At 41.8% G+C, this 19073-nt stretch overlaps 1 protein-coding gene across 2 annotated transcripts in view; it reads right to left on the bottom strand.

Annotated features, from left to right (window-relative positions):
• The window catches only part of OLA1 (Obg like ATPase 1), a 488867-nt gene that overhangs the window by 234704 nt on the left and 235090 nt on the right, over positions 1-19073 (bottom strand). For both annotated transcript variants that reach the window (XM_033946390.1, XM_033946391.1), the window contains exon 6: positions 10250-10330. In XM_033946390.1, coding sequence (XP_033802281.1) covers positions 10250-10330 — 81 coding nt within the window. The remainder of the gene's footprint in view (positions 1-10249; positions 10331-19073) is intronic.

Below are 19073 nucleotides of genomic sequence, written 5' to 3'. Positions count from 1 at the left end.
TTGTTTATACATTTTTTCGAACTGTGCAAATAGCAAATTTTTCTTTTGTTTATATTTTTTTCGAACTGTGCAAATAGCAAATCACAGAGCTGTACAAATAGCATTTCTAAAGTGCAAATATGCAAGTAACTGTGCAAAAGAGCAAAATAGATTATCTATAGCTCAAGTATCATCAGTCGGAGCTTCAATTAAGCACTTATCTTTTCAACTTGATGTTGTATTATGGAGCAGCGGCATACAATCTATCACTGCTGCAGCCCCGTAATGTGTGTTCCAACGGGAACCCGTTTTGTCACCATGAAGCGGCTTCCTCAGGGTTTTTTGTACGGGCTGGAAATAAAAACTAAAAAAAAAGATAAAAACTACATTCTGATGTCTAAATACCAAAATAAAGCACAGCGTACTTACTTGTAGCAATGACTGTCAGGTTGTTATTACACAGACTCACACTAAAAAATGGCGCTTATATCGATAGAACACTAACACATGCGCAGTAGGCTGTAAACCAGTTTGCTACTTTGATTGGATGAATGGTTCCCACTACCGAATGAATCAGCAGGGTCGTTAAAACAACTTAAATACTGACTGAATGCTGGCCAATCTAATATGATGTTGAGACCAATCTAAATAAAAACTGACCAGTCTAATGTAGTGTTGAGGCCAAAAGGGTACATACTTTTAAGGAGATGAATCCATCTCAACTCCCGTTGCTTTAGTTTTTTAACCCTATTGCCTCCACGTTGAACCTTAGGTTCATGGTCGATCACCAAACATCAAAGATCACAAAAGGTGTGTTTATGGAAAGCACAATGTTCCACTATGACCTCCGAGCTTCTATCACGTTTGAGATTAGATTTGTGCTCACACATTCTTGTTTTGAGATCTCTTGTGGTCATGCCCACATACAATAATTTACATGGGCAAATGATGACATAAATTAAAATGGTTGTTCTGCAATTAGTGAAATACTTCAATGAATACTGTTTTTTGTCCTGTGGAGTGGTGAATGTCTTGGTTTGCAGTGTGATGTCACAAATACTGCATGAATAGCACTTAAAGTGACCTGCAACCATAAGAGATGTTCTTTCAGGTTTCATCATAGAAGGACATAGAATCTCTTTAAGATTGGATGAAGTTTCATAATTTCCCAATTGTTTCTTATAATTTGTGCTACTGCTGTACTATTTGAAGAATAACGTAAAATGCATGTCTCAGCATCATCTTCCAATGTATTTTTCCTTTCATAATCTAATAGATGTTGCCTATTTATATATTTAGCACGGCGCCTAGCTTTTACTGTAACATGAGGATAACCTCTCGAAATGAATTTCTCCTGTAGACATCTGGACTGCCTTTTATATTCTTCCAAATCTGAACAATTTCTACGAATTCTGATCATTTGGGAAAAAGGCAAACTCTCCTTTAGTTTTTTCGGATGGCAACTATCATATTTCAGAAATGTATTTCTATCTGTCTTCTTAGTGAAAACTTTCGTGACAAAAGTATTATTGGTTTGGCAAATGTCAACATCTAAAAAAGTATGGACTTATTAGATGATATCGTAGAAAACTTTATATTAGAGTCACAAGAGTCCAATCAAGTTAAAAAAGATGTAAGTTCACATTCACTACCTTTCCATAAAAGAAATACATCATCGATGTATCTGTGCCATGAATAGATTTTATCAGCAAAAGGAGAGTTCTTAATCCAGGTATTCTCAAAATCAATCATATAAAGGTTAGCTATGGAGGGAGCTTCCATTGCAACTCCTGAGAGCTGTAAATACATTTCTTTATTAAAGATGAAAAAATTTTCTTTCAAAGCCAATCTGATTAATTGAAGAAGAAATTCCGGGGGGATTAGAAACGGTCTAGGAGAACAAAAAAGAGCTTCTTTGACAATTTGAATCGCAGAGTCCTGCGGAATAACAGTGTATAGAGATGTGACATCTAACGCGACCATAATAAAAAAAAAATCTTCAGCTGGAACAGAAGACAAAATATTCCAAAAGTGAACCGTATCTTTAATATAAGTATCACTTGAACTACCGTATTTTCACGCATATAACGCGCGCGTTATAAACGATTTTACAAACTGTGCATTACCGTGCACGTTATACGTGTGAGCGCGTTTTACAACTTTTTTTTTTCATTCCGATCCGGCATTCCCCCTGCGAACCAGCATCCTCCCCCCCCCCCCCCGCTCGCGTCACCCCCCCTCCCCCGCGATCCTACAACCCCCCCAGCACCGCAAAACATCTCTTACCCGATTGGGCACCGGCACCAGCACCAATGCACAGGACGTGCCAGTGCCCGAAGATCCTCCCTCGTTGGGCTGGGCTGGGCGGTGCAGTGCGAGGGAGATCCTCCTTCTTCCCTGTGCCAGGCTGGACTGGGCTTTGAGCATTTGCGCATGCTCAAAGCCTTCTGATCTCGCTCTCTCCGAGATTCTCAGATTGAGAATCTCGAAGACAGCGAGACCAGAAGGCTTTAAGCATGTGCAAATGCTCAAAGCCCAGTCCTTCCCCAGCCCGACACAGGGAAGAAGGAGGATCTCCCTCACACCGCATAGCCCAGCCCAGCCCGAGGGAGGATCTTCGGGCACTGGCACGTCCTGTGCATTGGTGCTGGTGCCGGTGCCCAATCGGGTAAGAGATGTTTTGCGGTGCTGGGGGGGTTGTAGGATCGCGGGGGTGGGGGGTGACACGAGCGGGGGGGAGGATGCCGGTTCGCAGGCCAGAAGAGTAAGCGGGAGTGGGAGGAGGTTATAGCAGCATGCGCGGTATACACATGTGCGTGCTATATAAAAAATTTTTTTACAGACATGCTTTGGACCCGCGCGTTATATACGTGAAAATACGGTAACTAGGTCTTTCAAGAAAAAATCCACAAATTTACTTAATGGTTCAAGAAGAGAGTTGCGTGAGGAGATTATTGGACGGCCAGGTGGATGTACAAGATTCTTATGAACTTTTGGCAAAAAGTAAATAACAGGAATCATTGGATTAGCTGTAAACAGAAATCTTGCGTCCTTAGAAGTAAGGAAACCTGCTTCTGTCCCTTCTTTAATTAATCTCTTAATTTTGCTTTGTAGTCTCTTAGTGGGATCTAGTTTTATCAATTTATATGTCTTTTCGTCCTTTAACTGTTTCAAGGCTTCCTCCATATAGTCAACTTTGTTTAAGATAACTACCACTCCACCCTTGTCAGCTTTTCTGATAATGATATGTTGATCATCTACTAAATTCCTCAAGGCTTTCCTTTGCTGTTTAAGTTGTTAAAGCTCTTTTGATCTGGGTGAATTGCTTCCACTTTTTAAAAAATTTTTTGTTTAAACACTGTGAGCATATGGTCTAACGGACCCGGTGGAGACCAATTCGAATGTGGTCTCATAATAGATCTACTGGGTAAATCATTAGAACCATAAAAAAACAACTTTATACTCAGCTTTCTAATGAACTTTTCTAAATCGATGTTAAATTGAAAACAGTCAAAATTTTTTGTAGGAACGAAAGACAACCCACTTGTTCTTCAAAGGATGTTAATGTTCCATTGGATAAGTTAATAATAGCTGTTTGTTCTATTGTTGTTGCGATCTCGTCTGAGGCCAACTTCTCTGGTTCCTTCTGTTGGCCCCTTTTCCTCTTCTTCTTTGAGAATTTCCTCTGGATTCCAGCACAACAATAGAGCCTCCTGCAGTGGACGCAGCCGGCTCTGGACCATGGGACCACATTGATCACCCCCAAGACCAGGAGATACTGCCACGCCATCGAGGTTAGAGTGGCCTGGAGGTCTCTGATGACCCGGTGAAGCTTCTCCTGATGGGACATGGGTAGAAACACTTTGTTCTGACCTGTGTGAAATCGAACTTCCAGGTACTCCAAATCCTGGGTTGGCTCGATGTGACTCTTCCTGAAGTTAAGCACCAAAGCCCAGACATTACAGCAACTGTACCACCTGCCATACTGCCTGATGCCCCTCGGACAAGGAGGGAGCTCTGATCAACCAGTCATCCAGATACGGGTGAACCAGGACACCCAGGGAGCAAAGATGGGCCTCCACCACCACCATCACTTTGGTGAAGGTCCGGAGTGCCGTCACCAATCCAAAGGGGAGCACTGCAAACTGAAAATGCTACCCCAAGACAGGAAAATGGGAATGTGAAGTTATGCCTCCGACAGATTAGGGAGGCTAGAAACTCCTCCGGTACCACTGATGCTATTACTGAATGCACCATCTCCATGTGGAAGTGGGGTATTTTCAGAGCCGCATTGACTGACTTGAGGTCCAGAATCAGCCCCCCAGTCTTTGGATTCTTTCTTTGGAACAACAAAGTATATCAAGTATCACCCAGAGCCCAAGTTTTGCTCTGGCACGGGTTCGATAGCCACAAGATCCCCAAGTCTGCAGACAAAGGCCTGCATCTGAACCACCTTCATGGGGCAGCCCACAGGCAAGCCAGAAATACTGGTCAGAGGACAGAGAAACTCCAATTAGTAGCATAGTGGAGGACCTCCAGAACCCAGCGGTCAGAGGGGATGGTCTCTCATTCTGCCAGAAAGACCGACAACCACCCCCAATGTGCGGAGGAAGAGACGGCAGTTCGGCATTAGAACTGTTTCTTAGCAGAAGCTGCCAGCCATCTTGTTGCTGACTGCTGATGGTTAGTCCCGCTGAAGCATGGACTGGCAGATGAAGAGGACCACTGTCCTGAGGAAGAACCTGAGTACGGACAGGACCACCGAAAGGAACGAAAATTAGAATGCCCTGAACTCCTAGAAGGGTGGGTTTACGATCCTGAACACTGGCCACAAGGTCATCCAGACCCTGGCCAAACAGGAGCTGAGCCTCAATGAGCAACCTGCTCAACGGAGCCTTAGAAGAGGAATCCCCAGACCATTGCTGGATCCAGAGCATTCTGTGAGGCGAAACAGAATAAATGCCCAGCTTGGCAAAAACTTTCAAGATGTCGTAGAAGGCATCAGCCATGCAATCCACTCTGGAGATGAGAAATCCAAATCATGAAGCATCATAGTGTAAGTGCAACTTGGAATGACATGCCCGGACCACAAAGAAGGAGGCCGTCGCCACTTTAACATCAGCCATAGCTGAAGCAAATAGGCGCTGAAGGAAGAAATCCACACATCGGTCCTGGACATCCTTCAGGACCACCCCTATCCCCATCGCTGGTGAGAGATGTGCGTTAGGTGACCTGAGCCACTGAAGAATCCACCTTCGGGGAAATAAATCATTTATTAAAGACATCCACCACAGGATAAAGCCGCGCCATGGCTTGAACACATTTCAAGGGACCCACTGGATTATCCCAGAAATCAGTAAGAATCTGAATGTCAGGATTATCTGGAAAAGAGGCAGATTGTGGCCTCTGGACACTCATGAGGGAACATTCAGTAGTGACCAGCTGTTCCATCTGCATCTTCAATTCCTGCAGAGATTCAGATATTAAATCCACAAGGTGCATGGGCTTAAAGAATCTGAGTACTGTGGGGTTCACCCAGGTCCAGAGCCTAGATATCCGCCTAGTTTGCCACATCAATGACCACCTGGCAAAAACAGAGAAATGGAAAGTGTGTCTGACGCAACTGCAGGCACAGCCAGCATATTCCTTGGTACTTCTACAGGGAGGCAATAAGATAGACCCTAGTCCCTTGGACCAGGGATCCCTGTGACCAGCACAGAGGATGATGGAAGGGAAAGGCAGAGGTTTTTAACTAAGTAAGCCTTAAAAAGTATATTCATAAATTCAGGGGGAAAGCCATCCTCCACAGTGGGAGCCAACTTTTGTGCCTCAGATTTGGAATGCTTAGAAGATATATTACATTACATTAAATTTAACCTGATCTATATATAGATCACAACCTTTCCCTTTCACTTTTTAGGCCTAGCCTTATTTGTAAAACATTTTCAATTACCCTCCTGATGTTGTTTTTTCCTTAAATGTTCTTTTACTTTCTTTAAAATTGTAGTTCACCCTTTTTCCCTTATGTATCGCTAATTAATTGTGTACATAGATTGTATGTTTATCTGTATAAATTGTTTTACTTTGTCCCCCCAACATTTTTATTGTTACACACATTGAAAATATTTGACATTGCATTTATATCAAACTTTTAATAAACTTGAAACATTACATTAGTGATTTCTATTCCGCTATTACCTTGCGGTTCAAGGCGGATTACATAAGAATTGTCATGAAGTTACAAGATATATAGGTGGATTACATAAGAACTGTCGAGAAATTAAGGTAATATGTGTTGGGTAATTAGAACATTTTAGATTTGATAGGAGTAGACAGTGTGGTAGGTGGAGCTTGGGAAGGAAATGGTCGTGTTAGATAGGTTTTATGTATTTTTTTAAGAGTTGAGTTCTTGTTTCTTTTTTGAAGGTTTTGTAGTCTGTGGTCAAAGACAGCAGATTGGTGATTTGTCTGTCTAGTTTTGCTGCTCTGGTGGCCATTAGGCTGTCATATAGTTTTCTTCATTTGACATTTTTGGTTGGCGGGCGTGTGAATAATGAGTGGGTTCTTCTGTGTCTGGTTGAGTGGCTTGAATTAGTCGGTTATTCCAGTAGGCTGTCTCCGTTAATAGCTTTGTATAGTAGGCAATAGAATTTAAGTGTACTCTTCCTTGTATTGGGAGCCAGTGTGAGTCATGGTATGCCTCTGTGATGTGGTCATATTTTTTCAATGAGAAGATGAGTCATAGGGCTGTATTTTGTATTGTTTGTAGTTGCTTTATCATGGCCGCTGGACAGGGGAGGTATAATATGTTGCAGTAGTCTATTAGTCCAAGGATAACAGATTGTACCAAAAGTTGGAATTGTTTCCTGTCGAAGAATTTTCGAATTTGCCTTAGGTTTATCTCTAGAGCCGCACTTGCGATTTGCCGAAACGCTGCCAGTGTACTCCCCAGGGCCCCCTGACACCAATTTTGTGGGAGTCGGGGAATAAGATGCTTGAACATCGTCCCCAGAATTCAAAGGCACTACATTCAAGCAAATCTGGAGGGCAGCAGGCTGCAGCACACATGAAACACGGCTGTGTAACCGACAGCCATCCACTACAAATGAGGCAGGAATCCATCCCATCCTGTCCTGGAAAGGTCATCTATGTGGTTTTATTTTAAAAATGAAGCTGGCAAGTATGAAAAATAACTTTAAAATCAAATCTGGAAAAATCCAAAAATGGCCACTGAGGTCCTGTTTTGACTAAAAATATCCCAGGAAAACCAGAGAACTCTCAAAATCAGAGATTTTAGGATTTTATGGGTGGGGGACATAGGGAATGCAGGGAAACCACCTATAAACCCCTTTTTAAAGACTCACCATAGTCTCCGATTTAAGCTGTTAGCTTACTGTCATATAAATAGATGCTGACAAGAAAAACAGCAACATTTAAGAACATAAGAATTGCCGCTGTTGGGTCAGACCACTGGTACATCGTGCTCAGCAGTCCGCTCAAGCGGCAGCCCTTAGGTCAAAGACCAGTGCCCTAACTGAGAATAGCCTTACCTGCGTACGTTCTGGTTCAGCAGGAACTTGTCTAACTTTATCTTGAAACCCTGGAGGGTGTTTTCCCCTATAACAGCCTCCGGAAGAGCATTCCAGTTTTCTACCACTCTCTGGGTGAAGAAGAATTTCCTTATGTTTGTACGGAATCTATCCCCTTTTAACTTTAGAGTGCCTTCTCGTTCTCTCTACCTTGGTGAGAGTGAGCAACCTGTCTTTATTTACTAAGTCTATTCCCTTCATTATCTTTAATGTTTCAATCAAGTTCCCTCTTTTTTTCAAGGGAGAAGAAGCCCAGTGTGTCTAATCTCTCACTATATGGCAAATCCTCCAATCCCTTAACCATTTTAGTCGCTCTTCTCTGGACCCTTTCGAGTAGTACTGTATCCTTCATGTACGGCGACCAGTGCTGAACGCAGTATTCCAGGTGAGGGCATACCATGGCCCGGTACAGCGGCATGATAACCTTCTCCGATCTGTTCGTGATCTCCTTCTTAATCATTCCTAGCATTCTGTTCACCCTTTTCGCCACCGCCACACATTGCGCGGCCGGCTTCATTGACTTGTCAACCAGTATTCCCAAGTCTCTTTCCCGGGTTGTCTCTCCGTGTACTGCACCAGACATCCTGTATTTGTGTATAAGATTTTTGTTACCGACATACATCACCTTACACTTATCCACATTAAGCCTCATTTGCCATGTTGCGGCCCATTTCTCGATTGTGTTTATGTCACATTGCAGGTCTACGCAATCCTCCTTCGTCTTCACTACTCTGAATAACTTTGCATCATCTGCAAATTTAATCACCATGCTCGTCGTACCAATTTCCAGGTCGTTTATAAATATGTTAAAGAGCACGGGTCCAAGCACCAAACCCTGCGTCACTCCACTCGTGACGCTTTTCCAGTTCGAGTATTGTCCATTTACCACCACTCTGTTTCCTATCCGCCAGCCAGTTTTTAAACCACGTGAGTATTTCACCCTCGATTCTATGGCTCGCAATTTTTCGAAGTAGTCGTTCATGCAAAACCTTGTCGAACGCCTTCTGAAAATCCAGATATACAATGTCGACCAAGCCACCCTTGTCTATCTGCCTGTTTACTCCCTCGAAGAAGTGTAGCAAGTTCGTCAAGCAAGATCTTCCTTTGCTGAAGCCGTGCTGGCTGGTCCTCATCAGATTGTGTCCGTCAAGGTGGTTAATGATGCGATCCTTTATCAGCGCCTCTACCATCTTTCCCTGTACCGAGGTCAGACTCACCAGTCTGTAGTTTCCTGGATCTCCCCACGAACCTTTCTTGAAGATTGGCATAACATACGCCACTTTCCAGTCTTCCGGAATCTTTCCCAATATGATCGACAGATTGGCTAGTAGTTGAAGCAGTTCAGCTATAGCCCCTTTTAGTTCCTTGATTACCCTCGGATGGATGCCATCCGGTCCTGTGGGATTTATCTTTTTTAAGCCTATCAATCTGCCTGCATACCTCTTCTAGACTGACCATCAACACTGTCAGTTTCCCGTCTTCGTTTCCTGCGTATAGCCTGTCAGCTTCTGGTATGTTGTGTATATTTACTTCGGTAAATACAGACACAAAAAATGTGTTCAGTTTGTTGGCGATGGCTTTGTCCTTCTTTAGCACTCCCATTATTCTACGGTCATACAACTGCACCACCGCTTCCTTCACAGGTCATTTTCCCTTAATATATCGAAAGAACGGCTTGATGTTTTTTGCTTCCTTAGCTAATTTTTCCTCGTAGTCTCTTTTGGCCCATCTTACTGCCTTATGGCACCTGCTTTGATGTTTTTACTCACTGTGCTGAATGAGAGAACTGCACGCAGAACTGAACACAGCTTACATGGAGATCCTTTGCCTCAGTGAACTGGAAATCTGAATTTCAAGTCTTCTGACTGCTCCACCGGCCTGACCACCACGGTCGGAGACCTCCGCCACCATAAACACGTCATGCAAACTCCTGGTGGAGGAACGCAGTCTGGTTCCGCTCCTAGTAGTACTTCCACAGAACCACTCAGCCTGCGCTACACCCAACTAGTAGACGAATCTGGGGTGAGCCAACTTCCAATGGAAAGGTCCCGGAGTCTCAATCTGATGTACTGGCCATCCAGGGGGCTTACTGCCAAGCAGGGAAACTCCCAGAAGCAGACGTTCTCCAACAGTCTGCGATCTCCCGCAGTCAAGGACATCCCCATAGGGAACCTCTACAGTACAAAGCAAAACCATGACCAAAAATTATTGAAATTACTGTAAAATCACTAAAAGAAACACGAGCAGAAAAGATAAGCTACTACAGCCTGGCCTGTAGGAAGTTAAGACTAGGAGCTGTAGGGGCGTATTCAGTGGTAAGCTGTGAGGGGGAGGAGTGAAAGCTTCAAATGTTTGAGGATTCCTACAGTCCCTAGTGGGAGAAGGTAAACAACCCACTTGTCCCAGAATAAAGTGGGCTTGTACAAGAACTACTATTTATCCCTATCATCTGTATGGACCCAACTGGTAGTAAGTGACAGAGGAAAAGCAGAAAGCAACTTGCTGTTAAAATGGACAGCTGCTTCATTAACTAGAGATTTAGTTTAAGTTTGTTTTTAGAAAACTGGTCAGAGAATATACTAATTTATTTTCTCCTTTAGCCTTCAGATTCACATAAATTGATTTTTCTTAAGAGTGAGAGGTCTGTATTCTTAAAGGACTAGTCATAGCTTATAGCCTACCTCTTTGTCATTCCAGTCATGATTAAAGCGGACATGTTTCTTCTCATCTAGCACCCAAGTTTTGACTTTACACATTATGTCCTATTTAGATTTTAAAAAAAAGAAAAGAAATAAAATCAGTAAAGATATGAAAAAAACTTGGCAAGAAACAATTACTTTCTATAAGCAAGGCATTCTGATGTCATAACACAAAATGCGTTCATAGTAAAATTTTAGACAATTACTCTCAAAAGAGATAAGATGACATTCTCATCTTATTCTACTGGGGAGTTAAGGGGCAAAACGAGGGAAAGACAAAAGTAAAATATTCCTGGTTTCAGTTATCTACTATAAACGCAAATAGCACACCTTGAGGAAGAAAAAAAAATCCAGTTATTATAAAGTTTCAGACACAGAGTAGCAAAGGCTCCAAAGAAAAGAAGATCATAAGATCCAAGAGTATATTGAGCTCGTGTAGTTTACACAGTGCTTGGAATATCAGTGGGTGAAATCAGGTGCATGCATTTAATTTTTCTGTAAGTGCAAATATTCAATATGCCTGAACTTCATTTTACATATATATAAATACAACTTTATATATAAAAATCAATAAAACAGGAAAGTAATGGGGAAAAAAAGGAAAAACAAAACAAATTCCTTACATATCCCTAAACAATTTGTGGCAAAAGAAATAAGAGCATGTCAATGATAATGAATCCTTTACCAAATAAATTCAACAAGCCTAAATGTTTTCAAATCCTGCCTTCTTTTTTTTTTTTTTTGGCCAACACCTTCTCACACCCCTTATCTCCCCCTACCATAAAAAAGTGAAACCTGCCAAAGCCTCCACTGCACAATGGCAAGAGCCTTGCTCCAGTGACCTCCAACCAGCTGCATTCACTTTCAGAACATCTCTCTCGGCAGGAAATCTAAAGGCCTTTTAGTTAGCAAGCTAGTGTGCATTCAGGAGGAGTAACTGCAGGAAAAGCCCAATGTGCTTTGTTTCTCTGGCCTTTCTTCAGAGAAAAATTAATCATCTGTGAAATGGAAACGGCAAACAGCAAGTGACACAAACAGAACCCTTCAAGCCTTTCCTCATCAGTTTTCTGGGTCTTCAATCTGAAAGCTGCGTGTGGCAAGATTTCTCCTTACAGACAGGTGTTAATAAAAGCTTTGAGTAACTCAAAAGTTCAAATTTGCCTTTTCCAGAAGTAGTGCCTTTTATAGTCATCTGGATATTTTATTTTTTTTTGTTAAGGATAATTTATACCAAGGTCTCAATCATGTTCCTCTCAGAACTAAAATGCATTTCCAAGCAAAACAATCTCAACCCATTTTCTTCAACAAAGGCTGACTTTAGTTTACATACAAGGAGACCGTCTTGTCATGCTCATACATAAGCACACTATTTATTGTGTATTCCTTCCAAGTCTTTCCCCAGCTCTACAAGAATACTCAGATCCTGGTACGCAGACCCTCTAAATCCAGGACTTCCCACAGATTTTAAAAAGGAAGGGGTAAGCTAAAAACTTTTCATGAAATATAGCATGTTCCATCTAAGAATAATCACTTTTACTCTTGCCATAACTGATTTTCACTCAAAAATGTTTAAAAGTGGCTAATGTAACACCATTTCCTACAAGGAGAAGATCAAAGTGCTATATTACAAATGCATTATGATTAAAAAAGCACTGTGCAGCCTTGCTATTAACTGTTCTTTAAACCCTAAAAGGCTTCCCATAGATCTCACTTGGCACTGCATATACAACCTTTGACAAGTAATGTAGACCATTTTTATTCATTGCCTAAAATTGTAGGCAATTATGTGCGTCACAGTGGCCACCTGCAAATTCTGAATTGCCTGCTCCAGTTGTCAGTGCAAAAAACTAATGTCGGAGGGGATTAATCTAGGGGGAGAGAGAGTCCTCTTTAATAGCTCCAGCAGGTGAAATAGCCCAGCTGGTTACTGCAATGAGTGGCCAGAACAGCTTATGTAGAGACATGTAACAACGTTTAGAAAATAAAGAAAACAGAACTGTCCCATCCATGGCATTAGGTAGTTTTCATATTTTGTTAAATCAGGAAGCTAAATTAGCTAAATATACAAATTAGCTCTATGTAAAATTTAATTTGGAAGTACTACGACTCAGTCAGCATTTCCATATCACAATGGCCTAAATTTTTACAGATTCCTTTGCTGCATAAATGGACAAATATCTGGAGATATTGGTTTCATGGCAAAAAAGCAAGAAAAATAATTTGTGCAGCTCAGGGTCATTCAAGGAGATTTTCTCCTGTGAATAATTTTTTTGGTCCATCTTTGAATTTTGCTGAAGGCATAATGGTGAACTAAGAATTAATAAAGGATTTCTTTCAGTATGCATATGCTGATTTTACATTTTTTTTAATATTTAAAAAACAGTTACAATCTTTTCTTTCTAAATTGATGTAGAAGATCCACAGATAATAAAATTGTTGACTGCAGAATGCAGGCCAAGATCAAGACATCAAAGAAAATCATGCTAGGGATTCATCCACAAGAAATGTCACATCTAATAGCAGACCTCCCTGGATGCCAAATCTGCTGATGTTCCAAAATGCCAATGACAAAAGCAGCAGCAACCAGTACAGACTGAAGACAAAAAATGTATACATAAATACAATAATATTTATAATTCTAAATTTATTAACTCTTACCCAGTTATTCACCCAAATACTTTGGGTTCTATGTTCAGACAGCCTTCTCTAAATACCATGCATGCAGCAAAATTCTTGAAAAAAGAGCACCTAGAAGTCAAGACAACATACCTGTGCATGTTTCTAAAGATACCCTTTTCCTGCTGATCCTGTTCACAGATGAAAGGCTTATCCCTAGTCAAAAAGCTTCATACAAATGTGTTTGAGGTAAAGCACTAATACGTCAAGAGGACATGCACTGTTTTATAAATTAGTTGTAAAACATGGAGCACCATAATTAGTAATCAATTCATCATATGCCAGATTCACAACACAGAATCAATTTTGCAGGCCTGCAATGGTACTAAACAATGGCAATATGTTCTAAGACACCTTACCAAATGTAATAACACACTCTAGAATGTGCATTATATAGCTCAGGGATGCCAATAGGTCGATCGCGATCAACCTGTAGATTGCCAGGGCAAAGTGAGTCGATCAGACTCACTTTGCCTTGGCAATCTACCGGGCCAATCAGCCTTTCTCTCCCCAACGTCAATTCTGCCGTCGGAGAGGAAGTTCGGGCCAGCCAATCGCTGCCTGGCTGGGCGGAACTTCCTCTCCAATGGCAGAATTGACGGGGAGAGGAATGCTGGTCGGCCCGCAGGGAAGCAGAGAGAGCTTGGTGTGCCAGCGGTGGCGGCTTTGGGGCCTGTTACCCGATGGTGGTAGCAGTGGCTTGGTGGAGGGTAGGGGAGAAAGAAAGAAAGGGGGCAGGCAGGGAGACAGAAGGAAAGAAGGGAAACAGAAAAAAAGAAAGGGGGCATAAAGAGAAAAAAAAAGAAAGGGAGGCAGGTAGAAAGAAAGGGCAGGGAGAGAGGAAGAAAAAGTTGGGGGAGGGAATGAGGTCTGGAGGAGAGGAAGCATAAAGGCTGAAAGAAAAATTGGATGCACAATCAGAAGAAGAAAGTGCAACCAGAGACTCATGAAATCACCAAACAAGGTAGGAAAGATGTTTTGATTTTCAATTTAGTGATCAAAATGTATCTGCTGTTTATATTTTGCACTATGGCCCCCCATTTACTAAACCACAATAGCTGTTTTTAGCGCAGGGAGTCTATGAGTGTCGAGATAAGCACGGGGCATTCAGCGCAGCTCCCTGCACTAAAAACTGCTATTGTGGTTTAGTAAAAAGGGAGGGGGTATATTTGTCTATTTTTGGATGGTTGTTACTGAGGTGACAGTGCATAGAGTCATCTGCCTTGACCTCTTTGAAAAAAACCTGAAATAGGAATGATAATTAACATTTTCTCAGTGTACAGTGTGCTTTGTGTTTTTTTAAAATTTTATTGTTGGTAGATCATTTTGACTTGGTCATTTTAAAAGTAGCTCGCAAGCCCAAAAAGTTTGGGCACCCTGATATAGCTGTTCTGCTGCACTTCTTAAAGTGTACTATACATCTTGTACAAGCTTAATGCACATCTTCAGTATTATTGCTAATATAATCCCATTCTTTATATAAGTTTGAACTGCAAAACATGAGGTTAAAGGTCACATCACTTAAATATCTAACTCCCCTTCCCTTTTATCAAGCTGTGCTAGAGGTTTTAGGCGTGGGCCAGCGAGGTAAGTGGTCCAACGCTCAAAGGAATTCTATGAGTATCGGAGCATTTACTGCGCTAGCTCACGCTAAAAACCTCTAGCTTAGCTTGATAAAAGGAGCCTTAAGTGTTTTAGTGATTAAAGGGAAAATACTAGTAAGGAAGCTTTTATTTTTTATTCTTTTACTTTTATGCTGTGACCCAATTGTACTTTGTGAAAGCCAAGCTGGTCATTTTTATACACCACGTGGGTAGGTGTCCTTCTTTCACCTCCTAAGTTTGTAATAAGAACATAAGAATAACCTTACTGGGTCAGACCAATGGTCCATCAGGCCCAGTAGCCCATCCACACAGTGGCCAATCCAGGCCAGTACCTAGCAAAACCCCAAAAGGTAGTAACATTCTATGCTACCGATCCAGGGCAAGCAGTAGCTTCTCCCATGTCTGTCTCAATAAAAGACTATGGACTTTTCCTCCAAGAAATTGTCCAAACCTTTCTTTAAACCAGCTACGATATCTGCTCTTACCACAACTGGCAACATGCTCCAGAGCTTAACTATTCTCTGAGTGAAAAAATATGTCCTCCTATTGGTTTTAAAAGCATATCCTTGTAACTTCTTTGAGTGTCCCCTTTTCTTTGTATTTTTTGACGGAGTAAAAATATCGATCTGCTTGTACTCATTCTACACCACTCAGGATTTTGTAGACTTCAGTCATATTTCCCCTCAGCTGTCTATTTTCCAAGCTGAAGAGCCCTTACCATTTTATTCTTTCCTCATATCATCTTGGTCACTCTTTTAACCTTTTCTAGTTCCACTATATCTTTCTTGAGCTAAGGTGACCAGAATTAAATGCAATACTCTAGGTTAGGTTGTACCATGGAAAATAAAAGAGGCATTATAACATTCTTAGTCTTGTCAACCATCCATTTTTAATAATTCCTAGCATCTTGTTTGCTATTTTAGCCGCTACCACACATTGGGCAGAAAGTTTCATTGTATTGTCTACAATGGCACCCAGATCTTTTTCTTGAATGTTAACTCCAATATTTACCCTTCTCCACTGAGAAAAATGACCATATACCGTATGTACTCAAATATAAACTGAGAATTGTGGGTCAGAAAAATGGCCCAAAAATAGGGGGTCTCAGTTATGTTTGAGCTACCACCTGACCACTTGTTACAGCTGTCCTCTTCCTCCTGAACTACAGGGATTTACTCCCCTCTGAGCTGCTATCCACAATACATGCACTGTCCCTGGAGCCACTATCCACCTACATGCCCCCACCCCCTTATCACTGATCTGCATATACCCATTGGTGCCGCCGCAGTCACAGATTTGCTGATCTCCATACATTTATGGATTGTGCTGCTGCCGTTGTATGTTGAACCAGGTGGGGCCTTGAGCATCTGCAAATGCTCAAGGACTATTGGCTCCTGCCTACTCTGAGAATCTTGGAGGGAGCGGGAGCCGGCAGACCTTGAGCATGCACAGATGCTCAAAGCTCCACCGGGTTCAACATACAGCAGATTGGCTGCAACAGAACCTATGGGTATAAAGAGGTCAGCAGCTCTGGGGGGCGCATGGAGGTCAGCAAATCTGCAGTGGCAGCAGCAACAGGTATTTGGGGTGGGGGTATGTATTGTAGCAACTCTGGTATCTTGTGAATAGTGCCCCCCCCCCCTCTTAGGGGGGTAGGTTGCTCCGGGTGCTCCGACAACCAGCACCGGTGTGCAGAACCTCTTCCGGGCAGCAGCAGTGTTACCAAATCATTGTTCTTGGTGGTGGACCTTCCTTTACGGAAACAGGAAGTAGATGGGACCTGGCAGAGAAAAAGGCCTGACTCCAAGAGCAGTGAATTGTGAAGGTTGCGCTGAAGACTGGACGATGACAAAGAGAGAGAGGGGAGAGGGAGAGAAATGTTGCACCAAATTGGGGAGGGGGAGAGAGAGAGGGAGGGATAAGGAAGACCAGGGAAGGGAGAGGAGACAAAAGAGAGATGCCAGACCATGGGGAAAGAAAGGATGGAGAAAGGAAGGGAAGGAGATGCCAAGGCATAGAGGGAGGAAAGGGAAGGAGACAAATGTCAGACCAGGGAGAAAGGAGGGAGGGAAGGGAAGGAGAGGAGAGAGATACCAGGGAATGGAGGTGCTGGAGGGAAGGAGACTGAGATGCCAAATCATCAGGAAGGAAGGGAGGGAGGGAAAGGAGATGCCAGAGAATGGAGGGAGAGGGAGAGATGGATGAAGAAGAGAGATCCCAAGGCATGGGGGAAGGGAAGCAGATGCCAGATCATGGAGTGAGTGGGAAGGAAGGAAGGAAAGGAGAAGGGAGAGATACCAGAGCATGGGAGAGGGAGTAGAGACAGAGAAAAATGAAAGGAACAGAGAGAGGGCGGACGCTAGATTGAATAAAGAGTGAAGGGAAGATGAGGAAAGCAGAAACCAGAGCTTACAAAAGGTAGAGAAAAGACTTTTTTGTTGCTGCTGCTGCTTTAGAATAAAGTAGCATTGTAGTTGTATTGATAAATATTTATAAATAGAAAATGGAAATAAGGTAATCTTTTTATTGGACTAATTTTAATATATTTTTTACTAACTTTGGAAGATGAAAATCCCTTTCCTCGGGAGTTTTGCACTATAAAAATATTTAATGTTAAAAAAGTATGTTAAAACTTATGGCAAGGATGTCTGGTCTTTGTAGACTGGCTCATCAGGATCACCCAAGTTTCTAATCTCGGTTTATATTCAAGTCTACCTTTTTTCCTCATTTTTTGGGGGGAAAAGGGTCACCTCGGTTTATATTCTAGTATATATGGTAATCCTACATCCTCTGTTATTTTAGTAAAATTAAATTATTTTTTAAATACGGATTAAAAGTTATATAATTTAGACTGCATATGTTGTTTGATAAATCTTTTAGTATACACACTTATTTCTAGACCTTTTATAAGTGTACAAGTTCTTTAATTTTATGATTCAGTCTAACTCTTTTACTAGCCTGTTTTTATTTTACCATGTTGCTAGTAATTTCTGAGCCCCTGATGCAACCCCTTGTATGGAAGAAGCACGGTCTATATCGAGTTTTTCTGGTTGCATTTTATCTACTACAGAGAATAAAGCTTTGGAGAAAGGCTTCCTGGTTTTGAACTGCTGTCTTCTACTGCCCTATTGGTTCTTGCAGATCATCTGCCCTGCTATTTCTTTGAATAACTAATAGCAAACAAAATCTAACCTATAGCAGACAATATGTAACCCCCAAAAAAGATGGGGCACGCAGTCTGCTAATCCCAAAAGAATGGAAGTTGAAGAAGCAGACATGCTAGTAATTGGTTAAAACCATTTATTATGGAGGTCACATAAAATGTATAATTACCTCAAGGTGTACTTCTAACACACTGCACAAAGGAGAGACCTAATGCATAGTATAGTGTCCTTAAAGAGAGCAATCATCACATACAGTGCTATCCCTTGCATGTGATAGAAGTACCCTTAAAGAGAGCAAACTCAATACTATACTTCAGGTCCCTTCTTTGTAGAACATGTTAGAAGTACACCTTGAGGAAATTATACCACCCCTGAAGCAGCCCTGATGGGCAAAATATGGCCATGTTAGATGCCTTTTAGATGACTTCTGCAATAAAGGATTTTAACCAACATTACAATATCTAACCTACAGGTCAATTAGCAATGTGAATTCCTTTAAAATGACATTGGAAATGTCCATGACAATTCTATTGTTAATTTCATGTCATTTTTAACCTGAAAGAACAACAAAAAATTCAGGACTATTTTTGCATCCTCAATAGTGTACCCTATTGCTCAACAAATACATTATTGAGGAAAAGAACACATTATTGGTGATATTGAACCTGATACAAAAATTATGTACCCCTCCGAACATTTCAAAAGTGACTTTGTGGCTCTGGGAGAGAAGGTGAAGCAGACAGGTACGCAGGTAGTGCTCTGATCAATCCTCCCTGTCGAGGGTAAAGGCCAAGGCAGAGAAGCTCGCATCCTAGATATGAATGCATGGCTGCATGGATAGTGTCGTCAAGAGAGCTCTGGTTTTCTGGATCATAGGATGATTTTCCAAGGGCTGCTGAGCAGAGATGGTATGAATCTATCAAAGAAGAGAAGTGTCTTCAGCAGCAGACTGGCTAACCTACTGAAGAGGGCTTTAGACTAGAAATATTGGGGCTGGGTGATCAAAGCCCTCAGATAAGTGAATAATTAAAAACTTTTACACACATGGGACAAAGGGGCAATGTCTGGAAAGCAGTGTATTCTAATGCTTGAAGTATAGGAAGCAAGGTTTTGGATCTAGAGGCTGTGATTGAAAAGGCTGATTTAGTGGTGAAGAGTGGATTTAGTGATGATCACAGAGACATAGTTCACAGAGAACCATGACTGGGATTTAGTTATACCCAGCTATAATCTGTTCAGGAAAGACAGGGTAGGAAGAAAAGGAGGAGCAGTGGCATTATATGTTAAAGATCAAATTAAAACCAAACAATTGCAGGGTAAGGAAGAGGCACTGTGGATCAATCTGGAAAGAGGGAATTAAAA

This window comes from Geotrypetes seraphini, chromosome 5 (assembly GCF_902459505.1).
Source record: "Geotrypetes seraphini chromosome 5, aGeoSer1.1, whole genome shotgun sequence".
Taxonomy (NCBI): domain Eukaryota; kingdom Metazoa; phylum Chordata; class Amphibia; order Gymnophiona; family Dermophiidae; genus Geotrypetes; species Geotrypetes seraphini.
Note: the sequence above shows the minus strand (reverse complement) of the source record. Positions and strands in the feature narration are given on the sequence as shown.